The following is a 15,546-nucleotide window of genomic DNA, read 5'->3' on the forward strand; positions in this document are numbered from 1 at the left end:
CTTGGACACTAAATTAGCATATCAATTAGTGTATGATGAACGTACTTAGAATCTATGTTAAGATATACACATACTTGATACACAGTATACCAGCAAAAAAAAGGAACAATAGGAACCCAAGTTATTTCAGCTGTTGTGAATTATTCGATGATCAACAAAAAAAAGATAAAGAAAACAGTAAGATAACTAAACCAAATTATATACAATATAACATATAAAAATCATTCAATAATGTTAGACTTGATACGTTGCAGAATTTATCAAGAATGTCATGGGCTTTGTTTACCATATTAATCGACATTGTTGGCACTCCGCTTACTACTGGTGGCACGACGCTGGATTTGATCAAGTCGATCAGAATGATTGGCGTAAACTGTTCATTCTCTCATATAGGCGATTGATTCTTTTCCGCGAATAGAAGAGAAGAGAATCATAACATGACCAAGAATTCTGGGTTAATCAATGACTTTTACTTTCATTTTTAAGTTCAATTACCAGGTGACCATGGTCCACAAGATGGGAACCCTTTTGGCGGATCTGGAATTTCATCTTTTTCACCGACTTGAACAACCATTGCCATTCCTCCCTGGAAGAAGTGGAAAAAGAAAACAAAACAGTCAAACATTTGGCGACATAACATGCCAACGTACTTGTAATAATTAACAAAACAAAATACTATGTTTAATAAAAAGACGACAATGTATCTCACCAATGCATGGTATTCCACGTGACAATGAAAGAACCAATAACCGGGGTTTTCAGCCTTCCATCTTATGATTACGTAACCAAGTGCAGGTATATTTACTGTATCTTTGACAACCGTTGATTCTAGTGGAATTCGTGGTATGCCAACTGTAAAATATAGATCAAAAGCAAGTGTTACACTAAACAGCTACAACAGAGACGGTTGCCTATATCTATGTAGCAATTACAATTATATTTTAATTACTGGAGTTTTGTTCCACTAAATTAGCAGCAGCTACAACAGAGACGGTTGCCTATATCTATGTAGCAATTACAATTATATTTTAATTACTGGAGTTTTGTTCCACTAAATTAGCAGCAGCAACAGAGACGGTTGCCTATATCCCGCTATGCTATAGCAAGTGTAGCAATTACAATTATATTTTAATTACTGGAGTTTTGTTCCACTAAATTAGCAGCAGCTACAACAGAGACGGTTGCCTATATCCTGCTATGCTATAGCAAGTGTAGCAATTACAATTATATTTTAATTACTGGAGTTTTGTTCCACTAAATTAGCAGCAGCAACAGAGACGGTTGCCCATATCCCGCTATGCTATAGCAAGTGTAGCAATTACAATTATATTTTAATTACTGGAGTTTTGTTCCACTAAATTAGCAGCAGCTACAACAGAGACGATTGCCTATACCCCGCTATACTAAAGCAAGTGTAGCAATTACAATTATATTTTAATTACTGGAGTTAGGATTATGATTTTGGTTGTTTAGACTAATCATATTTTTTTTTGTAAGCATTTATATTTTGTTTTTGTTCTGTGTTTTATTTATTGTCTATGTGTTCTAATATGGCAATACTGTAAGGTAGGTGAGCATAATATATTTTTAAGTTAGCTGGAAATTAGCTTACGTACATTAACATACATGAATCCGGATATCAAAATAGATCATTTTTTAAACTTACAGTATGTGAAAATGTTGTTCGCTTTATGAAATTAATTTGTTTTACTAGGTTAAAAGGTTACTCTAAAGGCATATTGGATCCTCAAACATTTTTTTGCTCTCAGCAGGACATCTAACCTACTAAATGTTAAAATAAAACTTTCTGTATCTTTAATTACTTTAAAAAAAATCTGTAAAACGTTACCTATTAGCTATTTAAACAACTTACTTTTGTTATGCTCAATATTTTTTCTCTTCCGTTTTTGACTTATAATATTATTGTTTATTGTTTTATACAGTTTTTCCTTTTATGTATTTCTGCATATTTATAGTAGGGGGCCGCATGAGACAAGCTATTGCTTCTAGTGCGGGCCCCAGTTGCTGTCATAATAAATGAATAAATAATGTGTATATGATATGACTTTTAAGAACTTTTGACGACTAATAATTATCATTATTATTAGAGATAATAAATAGGGAGTTTTCGCACGAGCACGTTAACTTTAATAACTCGCGCTATTTTCCAACATGCAACGCGCAAGCTCCGCCCACTTTGTAAACAAATCGATCAGCGCGTGCTCAAAAATTACGAAAAACTTTAGTTACGTGGCGTCGAGAACCTCATTTCTGAAAAAACGTTAACCGAAATAAAAGGTAGAGTATCGAAACATGGAAGAATCATTCCATTTCTGCAAAATGAATATAGATAAAAAATGGTAAATTTCAATGGACGGGCACCATGATAAATTAAGTGTATTATATGGTAAAAATATATAAAAAAATACGCAGATTTTATATTATAATATCCTGGATTTATAAAGCGTTTATGTTGTGCTGTAGGCGCTGATCATACAGTAGAGACTGAGGGAGAATACAAAACTAAACCCAAACCGAAGTATGGTCTGAATTGAAACCTGGTGAGCACAAGTTGTGTCTCGGTCACGTCATCCCGGACTCTAACGTCACCTACCCTAGTAAAGAAACTAATTTAGGTTTAAATTATCTGAAGACAGAAAGTTTGTTTCCCTGTTCACACTTTTAACTATTGTACTTTGATTGATGTATTATATTTTATTATGTATTTAATAATAAATAGGTGTTTGATCAGGAAATGACTGGGGTAATAATGTTCAGCGCATTGAGAGCTCGCTTATATGCGCTATATAAGAATGAACTATTATTATTATTATTATAAATAATGGCCGCATGCAACTGTTGACTGAACTACCCTGTTATGCAAATTTAGTAGAATGTTGACGTCATCCGTGAAAGTTAACGTGTACGTGCTCCAGCGAAAATTTCCTATTGTTTGTACAACAACATTAATTTGTGCTCTCAGAGCAGGCATCTATCGCGCAACACGCCCAACTACAACACGCCCAACTACAACACGCGCCAAGCTAATATAGTAGAGATATTGTTTGTAAGCCACCTACATGATTTATCAAACTCAATCAGATCTTCTGCACTTATGTTGTACATATCACTCTGTCTTAAAACTCGGAATGATTGTCCATGGAGATGCATTGAATGATCAGAAACGTTAGCGTCACTAATAACGACCAGTTCCACCACCTAAAAATACAAAGAAATTAAAATATATAATGTGACCAGTCAAGAAGTCTATCCTCCTTCAGGTGTATATTATTATGCATGCAGTTTTACTACTGTGGGCTTCTAGTCGGTTTGTGCCAACCATTAATTGAGCGAGTCAAATGGCCGAGCGGTTAAGGCAGGGGCGCCGTTTACCGTACCTAAAGAGCCAACAACATCGGCAAGGGTTCGAGGCCGACTCGCTCCTAGTTCTGGTGCTAGAACAAGTCTTCTCGGATAAGGACTATAAACCGTAGGTCCAGTGTACACAGTTATAACCTGTGTGCACTTTAAAGAACCCAGTTCAGTATTCGAAAAAAGTAGGGGGTTACCCCGGTGAACTGGTTCACAAAATAGCCCTGTATCAGGGGGATTACCACCTATCTGATAGGACAGTGAATAATTCACTATTGGTAATCCTTGGCCACATTGCCTAAAAACATAAAATAAAAAAATTAAAAAAACCGGCGTTGAATTAGTATAAAATTTGTTATCGTGTTAACAAATTACTGTCTATCAATCAATTCATAAACATGTCCTCCCTACTTCCTTTGATCATAAGGAATGATATTTAAGATAAATAGAATATTACCTGGCCTAGTTTTACTTTAGCAACGATGGGACATGCGCATCTTGTATTTTTGCAGCCAGACATATAACTAGTGTTATTATACCATGGGGCCATATTACACGTCTGTACATCATTATCTGGATCCGACGAAACAAATGGCCTATCAGGAAATTTAAATTCAACATGATTCATGACAAAATTTTCAGAAACATACGTTGAATTAGTTTCTGAATTTGACGATGAATAAAACGTATAAAAAACGTTCATTACTACATAGAATATAACATCCACCACGGAGAATAAGGCTGGGTCTACGGCTTCTAAAAAAAGAGAAAAATATGTGCGCAATTTTAACTTGAAGTATTTTGACCAATCACGACGCGATCGGAACTGTCACAGGCCTAATTTTCTGACATTAAATTCAGTATGTGCGCATAAATTCCAGTATGCCCACTAATTATTTGTTATGCCATGTGGCGAGTTTGATTTATAAGATTAAGTTTACGCACATACAAAAGACGTCGTTTTTGTTTTGTCAGCCATCAGACGAATGAACGAACAATAATTATTAGAAGGCCTATATCAAACATCGAATAAATAAATGGGTATCTTACGTAATGCGTGTGTGTCTTTCAACGTTAAAACCTCTTTTTTGTCGGTACTAAACTGTTTTGTTGAAAACACACTTGTTTTTTCGTGAGGTGCATCTTTACATTTTAATTCCATTGCCGGAGAGCCTTTATATTTCAATACAGCACTGCCAGCAGCCTTGCAATACTTGCGAGGTGAAGAAGTGTCTAAGTATATACAATAAGACGATGGTTCCGAAGATGCTTCGAGCACAATGTCTAACCTTAAGAAACAATATAGTATAGAATAAAGCAAACCAACACATTAGTTTATGAAAATTAGGAGAAATACAATTACAGGAGTTTTGAAAAAGGATGGAATCCTTCAATCTTTAATTTTACTTACCTTTCTCCTGGAGTAAAGTGCAAAGCATCCACGACACGAACCGGTTTCACCTCAAAACCATCAGTTGCAATGATCGTTATGGGATGTGATTCAATTATCATTCGTACATTACATTCACCCGTGGCAGCATTCACAAGTCGTATCCGATATCGGAAACCTTGCTCCACTTCAAACACAGAAAGTGGAACATCCAAATCAATGCCTGGATTTTGACTTCTGCCGTTGACCAATAAGGTAAGAGTTTTCTCAGCGGAAGATAGAGTACCATTCCCAAGAGAGGCAGTTAAGACATTCAGAGACATAGTAGTAAACCAGTCCATAAATAACATGTAATGTTGTGGAAGGTCAAAGTCATATTCTTTACTGTTGAACTCTTTTTGCCTTGGTTCCCTGACAATCAATGCCCCGTACAACCCGTCACCTCTCTGAACACCAACGTGAGAGTGCCACCAATGGGTACCTGGTGGGTCTGCAACAAACTGGTATACGAAAGAGGTTGAACTTGGTATGGGGCATTGAGTAATCATCGGAACGCCATCTGCCCACACGGTGTTAAATTGATGTATACCATGCCAATGTATTGTCAACGGAGCTCCATCTTGAAGTTCGTTAATTATTTTCACACGAATGGTATCACCGTGACAGACCTGTTAAAGAACACAATGACAAAATGATAGGCGTGTGTAAAACACAACTGTTTCTTCATTACTCTGAGCATGGAGGTATAAAAACCTCCATGCTCAGAGTAACATTTAAACACTGTAGGCACTTAAATGTGATAAAGTAGGTTGTGCCCAATCACTGGAGGAGCTGTGATCTGTCTACACTATAACCTTTATGTGAAAAAAAAATGTGATAACATCAAATCACTACCATATTTGGGCACACAATACTTTTAAACTAGTTTGATAAGCTCTGTCTACACTATCAAACTCTATGTGATAGCTAAATGTGCCATATATGGACATAATGATGTCATATCACTACCGTATTTGGACAAAAATTCAGGACTTGTATGTACGAATAAAATATGATACGAAATTACTTAAATGGTCTTACCTGAATGCTTGGCCCTGGTGACATTTTATTAACCGTTAAAATTGGTCTACGTGAACCGTCTACCGAATAACAGCGATATGCACTACAGTCTTCTCGGACATCTGGACAGTCCGTACAAGCCGCTGCTAACGTATACCACCAAGTTACCGTAAACTCAAATTCGCACAATCTCGGTTTAGCAGGAAATTCACACTCACGAAAACAGTCACTTGAATTATTGACCATCAGGATATCTTGTTTAGGAGTACATTGTAAGGAAGTGCAAAGTATAGCTAAAAAGAAAACAATACATTTTTCAGAATAAAAGTTTTAAGGTTTAAGTTTAACAATAATCGAACAAACGAGAAAGAAAGCGTCCATAGAAAAACTTTATAAAAAAAATCCGATTCACAAAAACTATTTTAAAATGAACATTGTGTACCGTGTTCTATAACTTTAAAATTATAAAATAACTTTTCTTACCAGAATTAATGATTATCAAGAATAATAAAGGTAGATGTTGATTAAAATCCATCTTCTCCATTTTCTTGTGACGAACGACAAGCAGCTACATTACTTTTATAAATAGCTTATGGTGTGGTAGACAAGATTCACAAAGTTAACTTTACTGGTATGTTACTGGTACGTATACATTAACTAATTAACTTCATTGTTCTATAAATAATACGGGTAGCCTAATTACAAAGAAATCATAATGAAAAAGGGTTGGAATGGCTGAGCACTGCTGATATCCTTCGATATACCGCATAATACAAAGCAGCCAGATGTAATACTATTATCAGCTTTATTTATTCACGGACACTAACTCAACTAAAAGTTGTTTTTCAGTAAGGCCGTGCTCAAACAGAATACAAAATAAAGTATGTAAAATGTTTACAATAAACTAATAATATATAAAAAATAAGATTCTTTCTTAAGATTCCCACTAGAACGCAACGTAAGGACGTAAGCGCAGCAAGCGTGTTGACCAATCACAAGCAAAAATTCGGATAATCCATCGCTTGTGATTGGTTAAATTGCTTACGTCGCGCTTACGTCGTTGCGTTACGTCCTAGTGGGAACCAAGCTTTATTTAGCGCGCGCTTTACATTAGTTATTACCCCAGTAGATCAAACACATTGAGGAAACATACTCCCATAATGCAGCTAGTAATCAGCGCGAAGTTGTGTCTTGGTTTGTATTCATTCAAACTTTATCTGGTTGACAAGTTCAGTTTGTGAAAATACTTGTATTAGTTAAATTTAAGTATCAAGATCCTCGATATAACAACGTTTGCCTAGTAAGATCAAACCACCATTGCTTTGCAACTAAATTAGGTGAAACGCAAAATTGTGGTTTGTGGCAAAGTCGTCGATTTTAGTACCATTATTCGAGCAAGTTGATATACATGAAGTTATTTAAAAAATAAATAATTGTAGAGCAGTTACACCATGCAGAAACATAACTTTTGGAAGTATGCCTATTCTAGATATGTCTTTAGAAAACAATACATCTCTAATATGAAAAGGTCGTAAAGTTGAATAATCTTCCATCGTTTAATTTCAGTTAATAACAGGTATCGAAAATATCTTTACATCGGTGACATACGCTCGAACAAATACGAAGAACAATAGTATAAGCCCGGTAACAATTAAATAATGTTAGTAATTCAACTCTTCAAAAACCTGCATTTTGAATAATATTGAAGACTTTTTAAAACTACTCGTATCAAAAAACCTGTACATTAAATCAAATTATAAATCACACATTATAACTCTTGCCTCTTGTACAAAAATGAAGTTTATTGGAGAAGTAGTTCTCGAGAAAATACAATTTCAGTTTACTTTAAGACTGCTTACCGGCTTTTGAAAATTGTCTCCTATCTTTTCACACTAGCAGGTCTGAAAATAATATTAAAAGTGGTCCAGAATTGGGACTCTGGTCCGGATTGCCTCCAAAATTTAACGGAGTGGTCCTTGACCACATATCTATCTGTATTTTCATTTTGGTAAATATAATTTTGAGTAATCCTGCTAAAAAACAAACAACAAACAGACACGCGATCGACTACATATACCTCCTTGGCGGAGTTACATAACTGAAATAGTTGCATACAGTATTATAATAAAAGCTGTCTTTTTTCCGACAAATTTGAATATTGTTGGAAAGTTAAATGCCGTAGATAATTGTTTAGTTTCGACGCGGATAGCGGTTGCCCTTTCTAACAAGAATTAACGTTAAAAGTTACCACAAACAATTAGTAGTTTGATTAATTATTCTACTATGGACTCTTAATAATAACTTAAATAGTTAAGGTTTGTAATACGATAATTAACCAAACAAAAGTAAAAATCAGCGCTTGTTAACTGTAAACGTTAAAGAACATCGTCGCGTAATTCCTTTCTTTTTATTTATTTATTTAACAACATCTTTATACAGTATTACACAATCAGGTAAAAGAAAACCTGTTTTCATTGTGGTCCTGGTTTGAATACAAAAAAAAGGGGGGGGGGGGGGAAACGTTTAGTTTTGTGAAAAAAATGTGATCTATTATGTAGCGTTGAATGATGCAATTGTTGGGGAGTATTTAATTTCAGTTGGTAGGTTATTCCATATCTTTGATTTTCTTTTTCCTTTACGATATCGATTGTATTACTTTGTAAAGGTAGAGAGAAAGAAGGAGAAACACAGATCTTTCTTTGTTTACTGTTAATGTTAATTTTATTAAGCGACAATTACAATAACAATAACAGTATAGTTAAACAAGGCCATATACATGGATGCAATCGCGTGCTCAAATTTGAGTTAGTGTTTACCGACCGACCGACCAACCGACCAACCGATCGACATAGTTAGCGGTAATTATTCAAAATCAATAATAACAATTAAATTGAAGGCCATAAAAATGAATTATTCCGATATGGAGGTAAAGGGTCGACCTGTGAAATATGCCTGTGTGTGCAATACGAAATACCAGTACGTAGAGTTTGTTTAAAAAGACATTATGCCTACAAAAATGAAAATAATAACATATATCATAATAATAATATTATATCAAAATTGAATAAATTATTATGTCACGTGACATAAACCAACAGCAACGCAGCAGTACGGCGGCATGATTTAATACAATTAAAATATCAAACCAATCAAAATTAACATTTATTTCCAAAATGGTAGCGTCACCAATAAAGCAAATGCTTGTGTCAGGGATGCCAAAACAAAACAGACAAAAACAAACAATACACTTGCACTGATGAAGGGCTAGTGTTTCCCGAAAGTTCTGCTAACTTTTCTGGCTGTTTTACTTTATCGTTTAATTTAGCTTTTCGCTTTTTTTTCCATTGAGATCCAGCCACTGATACCCACAGCATTGTCATTTTTCAGTAAAATTTATATATATACCGGTATCACAGAAATAAAAATAACAAAAATACAGCTCCGGATAAAGTATAATGCATGGTCTATATTTAACAAGGAATTTCTCGAAAAACATTTATACTAGGCCTATCGTGGACCATTTCTTGGACTGAATAGAAACAAGCATCTTCCGATTAAGTTTAGTCCTAATTAGTTTTCAATGGGTCAAAATATTCAAATTAGAGTCAAAGGTCAAAGATGAATTTTAGAAGTGTGACAGCATGTTTCAAATATTCATAAACAACATTGTTTTCATTTCCCACATGAATGCAGCTTTTGTCCTTAAAGACCCTGCAGAAATGTTATGTTTATTCAATACAGTACCGGTGTATTATTTCTACCCGCACTATTTAGACTTAATGATTTCTGAATCAGTGGTGAAAACATTTGTTTTCTGGATTACTGTACGCTGATGAGAGGTGCATATCAAAATGAATATCGCACAACTTTCTTCATGTATTTTTATATTCTGTTATCATGGTGAGTTATTTTAATTAAAACAATATTTGAAGACGTCTAGACTGATATAGATCGGCAATTAATGTCGTTGTTTTCAAAATAGTATTTTTGTAATAATTTGATTATCAAATTCTATTTGTTTCAGCTATACTTTGCACTTCTTTACAATGTACTCCTAAACAAGATATCCTGATGGTCAATAATTCAAGTGACTGTTTTCGTGAGTGTGAGTTTCCCGCTAAACCGAGATTGTGCGAATTTGAATTTACGGTAACTTGGTGGTATACGTTAGCATCGCCTTGTATCGACTGTCCTGATTTCAGACAAGACTGTGATTTGCCTCAATGTTTTACTGTAGACGGTTCACGTAGATCTATCTTGACAGTGAATGAAATGTCACCTGGACCAAGCATACAGGTTCGTATAAGCATGGCATGGACTAAATAACGATTTGGTATATAGCTCTACACTATCAACTAGTTTGACAAAAAAGTGTGCTGTGCCCAAATATGGTAGTGGTATGCTCAAATATAATATATATCATCATGTCCATATATGGGATCATATTTGGTCACATAAGGTTTTATAGTGTAGATAGGGCTTTAGTAAAGAGACTACTCCAACACCTCTATCAAATTTCAAATGATAGGCCTAAATCCAGAGGATTGGAACTGTAAAATGCTTTCTAATTTAGTGGTGATTACATTAGAAGTTTCCGTCTGAATTAGTTAATAATAATTATACACTTATATTCACTTATTAATATTAATTTTGTTTCATTCACTGAGTTATTGTTATTGGTTGCAAATATAATCTAAATATGTTTCGACTATTTGTTTAAACTTTGTGTTTAACAGGTCTGTCATGGTGATACTGTTCGTGTAAAAGTCAAAAACAAACTTCAAGATGGCGGTTCGTTGACAATACATTGGCATGGTATACATCAATTTAACACCGTGTGGGCAGATGGCGTTCCGATGATTACTCAATGCCCCATACCAAGTTCAACCTCTTTCGTATACCAGTTTGTTGCAGACCCACCAGGTACCCATTGGTGGCACTCTCACGTTGGTGTTCAGAGAGGTGACGGGTTGTACGGAGCATTGATTGTCAGGGAACCGAGACAAAAAGAGTTCAACAGTAAAGAATATGACTTTGACCTTCCACAACATTACATGTTATTTAACGACTGGTTAAGTATTTCAAGTCTGGATCTGTATTTATTAGCGATTGCCAATACTGTGCCGTCGTCTGGATATACAGATACCATGTTGATCAATGGCAGAAGTCACAATATGGAAATTGATATGGATGTTCCTATTACAGTGTTTGAAGTAGAACAAGGTTTCCGATATCGGATGCGAATAGTAGATGCTTCATTTAGTGAGTGTATTTTAAGAATTATTGTCGAATCCCATCCGATAACGATCATTGCCACTGATGGCTTTGAAATGGAACCGGTTCGTGAAGTGGATGCTTTATACTTTACTGCTGGTGAAAGGTAATTCCAATCTAAATTGTTCATTTTAATTCAAAGGATGGAGCTGACATACTTATCTTCTTTTAGGATATTTTACTGCAGAAACTACATTTGGTACCGCAATAACGTACTGCATGTGTTCAATTTTGGAGAAGTTTACGCATGCGCAGTGACGCATTGTTGGTTTTGATTTAAAATAGAAACTTAGAAATACTGTAATAGTGCTTTAATCCAATCAATGCAATTCACGCAATTGTTTGTTAGGACATGTCAATGGCTGGTAGGTAGATCTTTTTAGAAATGTCTAGAACATTTTTTCTTATTTTTAATTATTTCAGAATGGATTTTGTACTCGAAGCGTCTGCAAAACCCTCAACGTATTGTATATACGTAGTTGGTATACCCTACCCAGTATGCCCTGCGATTGGTGCAGCAAAGTTAAAATACAAGAATTCACCAACCATGGATGTTAATTGTACACAGTACAACACAGAACACCGTGGTTTATTTTCAACAGCCGTATTTAATGTTACTGATAAAGATGTATACACATTTAAAGATACGCACGCATTACGTAAGATTTTTTTTTTTTAAAGAAATTCCAAAGCAATTTGACTTCCCGTCACGAGAGCTCTTTGTTTGAAAAACATTGGCCTAGAAGACGGTCTAGGCAATTTTGCTCTGCGTGTGAAATCATTCATTGCAGGCGACGATTATACACTGCCATAGAGGTCATCAAAACTATGTTATGCTCAACTCCCAACTCTGAATTTCTAGTAGCCTTCATTGAATATTCTTGTAATATCTTACAATGTCGTTTAATTATCTCTTCGAAGATAATTGTTATTCTGAAATGAGGGCGCATCAACCATCTCTGTTGCGCGTGCGTTCAAAAGTGTTGTTAAAAACGTACGCCAATCGAATTCGAACTATACCATGAAAGCCACTCAGTGGTCTAATAAAAGGATGTCTGCATATCAAGCAGAAGGTTCCTGGTTCAAATATCTGCTGGTTTTTTTAAGAAACCGATTTTCTTAATCTGTTTATTCACAAATGTAATATTTAATGTACTAATTTATTGTAGAACCTGTAGATCCGGCTTTATACCACGTGGATACTGTATATTATGTCGTAATGGGCGCCTCATACTATTTTTATAGTTCGAATAGACCAGAAGCTGAATTAACTCAATCTCCATATTTCACCATGAATCAAGTACAATTTGATTTTCCGGATAAACCGTTTGTTTCATTCGAGCCAAATGGAAACGTAGATTCGTGCAGGACGTACCCAGGGTATAACAATACAGAATTGGCCGAATGCAATAATACACACTGCAGTTGCCCTTTGGTTGCAAAAGTGAAACTTGGTCAGGTAACTTTATACATTTTACTATGTTTAGTAGTGTGAACATAAATCTTTTTCTATTCAAATCTACTTCTATTCAATTAAATTTAATTTTATTTCGACCAAAATCAAACGTATTATGTACATAGACTAAAAAGTAAAACAGCAACAAAGAGTATCATTAATTTGGTCGAGGGAAGACATAGAGACTGAAGTCACTAACTGTCTGTAGCTTAACTCTTAATTATCTTAAGTTACCAGTGATTTTTTCCCTTTGGACGTTGAATTATTGTGGAAAACATTATTTGTTGAACAAAATACCTCCCTGATAATAAGCCCTGTATTTCTTGCAGTCTCTTTTAGTAAACCGTATATTTACGTTCAATTTTTTTTGTTTCATACTTTTAAGGTAGTGGAGTTTGTCGTGATTGATGATGTTCATATTATCAATCATCCGATGCATCTTCATGGACAATCATTCCGACTATTAGCACAAGGATTTCAAAATATAAGTGCTGACGAATTAATCGAATTTGATAAGACACGTAGGTATACATTTTCTTACCATCGGGGTTTTTTTGTTTGGTGCTTTTTTAGCAAAAAAAAAATCATGTTGCCGTTTCGTTTCTGTAGATGGTATACCAAGAATCCCGCCTGAATCAGCGGTTGTCAAGGATACGGTGAATATAATTTCGGGTGGTTACGTCATCATTAGATGGAAGGCTGAAAACCCCGGTTATTGGTTCTTTCATTGTCACGTGGAATACCACTCATTGGTGAGTTATTTAAATCTAATAACAAGAAACAAACAAAAACAATTCTACGAAGTTTAAATCAAAGATCATTATTAATGCATCGTTTTTTCCACTTCTTCCAAGGCGGGAATGGCAATGATTATTCAAGTCGGTGAAGAAGAAGAAATTCCAAATCCACCAAAAGGATTTCCAACGTGTGGATCATTCACGCCTGGTCAAGAAGAAAAAGAATCATAAGGTTAAATTTGCGACGACATAAAGACTGTTATTATAGTCGTCGTCCAGCTCTGCTAAAATCGAATTCTATTCGCGACTACACCATATGACGTCATGTCGACACAAACAAGTTAATATACCTAATATCAACTGTATTACTGTTAATCATGAAAGATAAAAAAAAAAACACAATGGAAAAAAAGAAGGGGTTCAGGAAAAATATTCCACATTACGTCAATATAGATATAAGTATTTTCTCTCCATAAAACTAAAATGAGAATACATTAGAACCCCTCTTTTTGGACATCCTATTAAGAGGACAATTTTTGGTGTGTGTGTGTGGGGGGGGGGGGGGGGGGGGGGTGGGGAGGTGGGGGGGGGGGGGGTGTCCCGAATGTGTCCCCTTAATAGGAAGTTTGTTTTTTATAGTGTTATATAGAAATTAGTATAGTATTTTAACTTTAAATTTATAACAGTTTTTGGCCAGTAAACCAATGTGGGGCGTGCCACTGATAACAAACTACTGACCAATTAAAAACATCCATCACACATCCACATACTTATTCCATGGAGGCGGTATATACCTCCATGCTAAGCAAAGTGCGGCCGGTGACACCAAAGATTGTATAGCTTTTTAATTTAGCATTTAGACATTATTTCCAAAATGGAAAAGAATGAAATAGGCCTATTAGTGTCTATAAATTATAAGTTCTTTTAAAAACTTTAATCTTTGTTCTCATATTTTATGCTTTTAATGGAAGGTTTAATCTTGTTCTCTTACATTTTTCTTGTATACTGTTATTGTAATTCTCACTGACCAAATAAATAAATGATGAAAAAACTTTATATAATCTTTATGGAGCTTTTTTTGTATTAAATTTCAGAAATCGCATAAAAGTAGTCCACGATAGGCCTATAGTATATAAATGTTTAGTATTTTCGAGAAAATCCTTGTTAAATATAGACCATGCATTATACTGTTTCCGGAGCTGTCTGCTTGGTATTCTGTCGTAATAGACAGAATCTAATCTCTTTTTAATCTAATCTCTTTTTAGTATAAGGAATCTGTGCAATTTGTTTCTCTGTGTTTCTGGACCCCAATGGAAATAAGTTTTTTACTTTTTGGGATATCCTTTTAACTCGAGTCTGTTGTACTGATTTTTAATTGTTTACATGTTTTTATTGTATGTATCTGTGTTGACTCAGTTAATAAAGAAATCAATCAATCAATGTATTTAATATTTTTATTTTATTAAATATTTATTAATTATTTATTGCAAATCATGACGCCGTACAGTACTGCTGCGTTGCTGTTTGATTATGTCACGTGACAGTTGGGCCGATCCTCCAAATTTATTCAATTAAAAATACCTTTTAAAACAAACTCTACGTATACTGGTATTTCGTATTTCACACACAGTATTTTTATGGCCTTCAATTTAATATATTTTAATTGTTATTATTATATCGAATAATTACCGCTAAATTGAGTGCTCTTATTTTTAGATCGGTCGGTAAACGAACTCAAATTTGAGCACGCGACTTCAGCCATATATATGGCCTTGTTTAACTTACTTAATTGTCACTAAATAAATAAAATAAATAAATGAATCTGCGATGGCTTCCGAATTTGGGTCAAATCCGAACTCTACAAATCAATTATTTTGAGAAATCATTATAAATAGACCCTTAGAAAGAAAGAGGTTCAATTTTTGGACGTCAGATTTTTTTAAAATTGCAGTGAAATTAGCTTAAAATCTTGAAGAAGAGTTTGTAATCAAATTTAAATTAGTTTTCCTCAAATTAACATGAAACAAAGAAAGATCAGTGTTTGTCCTTCTTTCTCTCTCCATTACAAAGTAATACAATCGATATTGTAAAGAAAAAATGGAAATCAAAGATATGGAATAACTTCACTGTCAAAAATATATGCTTAGTTTACCCCCCATAAAGTGGGTGCCACCAGGCTGCCACCAATTAGTGGAGTAAACTATGATTTCCCCTTTGGGAAAGTGGATGATTCCTTGGCCAGGGAAAACTAAGTTTAC

At 34.6% G+C, this 15,546-nt stretch overlaps 2 protein-coding genes across 2 annotated transcripts; one reads left to right on the plus strand and one right to left on the minus strand.

Moving 5' to 3' along the window:
* Positions 1 to 487: 487 nt before the first annotated feature.
* LOC144842496 (uncharacterized) lies at positions 488 to 6,365 on the minus strand. Its single transcript, XM_078698945.1, has 8 exons — positions 6,305 to 6,365; positions 5,843 to 6,114; positions 4,784 to 5,430; positions 4,423 to 4,661; positions 3,938 to 4,128; positions 3,081 to 3,219; positions 710 to 852; positions 488 to 586 (listed from the first exon to the last, which is right to left on the minus strand). The coding sequence occupies exons 1-8, from the start codon at positions 6,363 to 6,365 to the stop codon at positions 488 to 490; spliced, it is 1,791 nt and encodes a 596-aa protein (XP_078555071.1).
* A 3,304-nt stretch (positions 6,366 to 9,669) lies between these two features.
* Positions 9,670 to 13,813, plus strand: LOC144842610 (uncharacterized). Its single transcript, XM_078699063.1, has 8 exons — positions 9,670 to 9,721; positions 9,846 to 10,117; positions 10,558 to 11,201; positions 11,519 to 11,754; positions 12,265 to 12,554; positions 12,937 to 13,072; positions 13,161 to 13,303; positions 13,406 to 13,813. The coding sequence occupies exons 1-8, from the start codon at positions 9,673 to 9,675 to the stop codon at positions 13,517 to 13,519; spliced, it is 1,884 nt and encodes a 627-aa protein (XP_078555189.1). The 5' UTR covers positions 9,670 to 9,672; the 3' UTR covers positions 13,520 to 13,813.
* Positions 13,814 to 15,546: the final 1,733 nt, after the last annotated feature.

The sequence above is a fragment of the Antedon bifida genome, chromosome 5, assembly GCF_963402885.1.
Source record: "Antedon bifida chromosome 5, ecAntBifi1.1, whole genome shotgun sequence".
Classification (NCBI taxonomy): Eukaryota; Metazoa; Echinodermata; class Crinoidea; order Comatulida; family Antedonidae; genus Antedon; species Antedon bifida.

Coding starts and splice junctions, on each gene's coding strand:
- LOC144842496 (XM_078698945.1), bottom strand. CDS start 6,365: ATGGAGAAGATGGATTTTAATCAACATCTACCTTTATTATTCTTGATA. Junction 6,115..6,304: donor CTTGATAATCATTAATTCTG/GTAAGAAAAGTT, acceptor TTTTCTTTTTAG/CTATACTTTGCACTTCCTTA. Junction 5,431..5,842: donor CACCAGGGCCAAGCATTCAG/GTAAGACCATTT, acceptor GTTCTTTAACAG/GTCTGTCACGGTGATACCAT.
- LOC144842610 (XM_078699063.1), top strand. CDS start 9,673: ATGAATATCGCACAACTTTCTTCATGTATTTTTATATTCTGTTATCAT. Junction 10,118..10,557: donor CACCTGGACCAAGCATACAG/GTTCGTATAAGC, acceptor TGTGTTTAACAG/GTCTGTCATGGTGATACTGT. Junction 11,202..11,518: donor TACTTTACTGCTGGTGAAAG/GTAATTCCAATC, acceptor TAATTATTTCAG/AATGGATTTTGTACTCGAAG.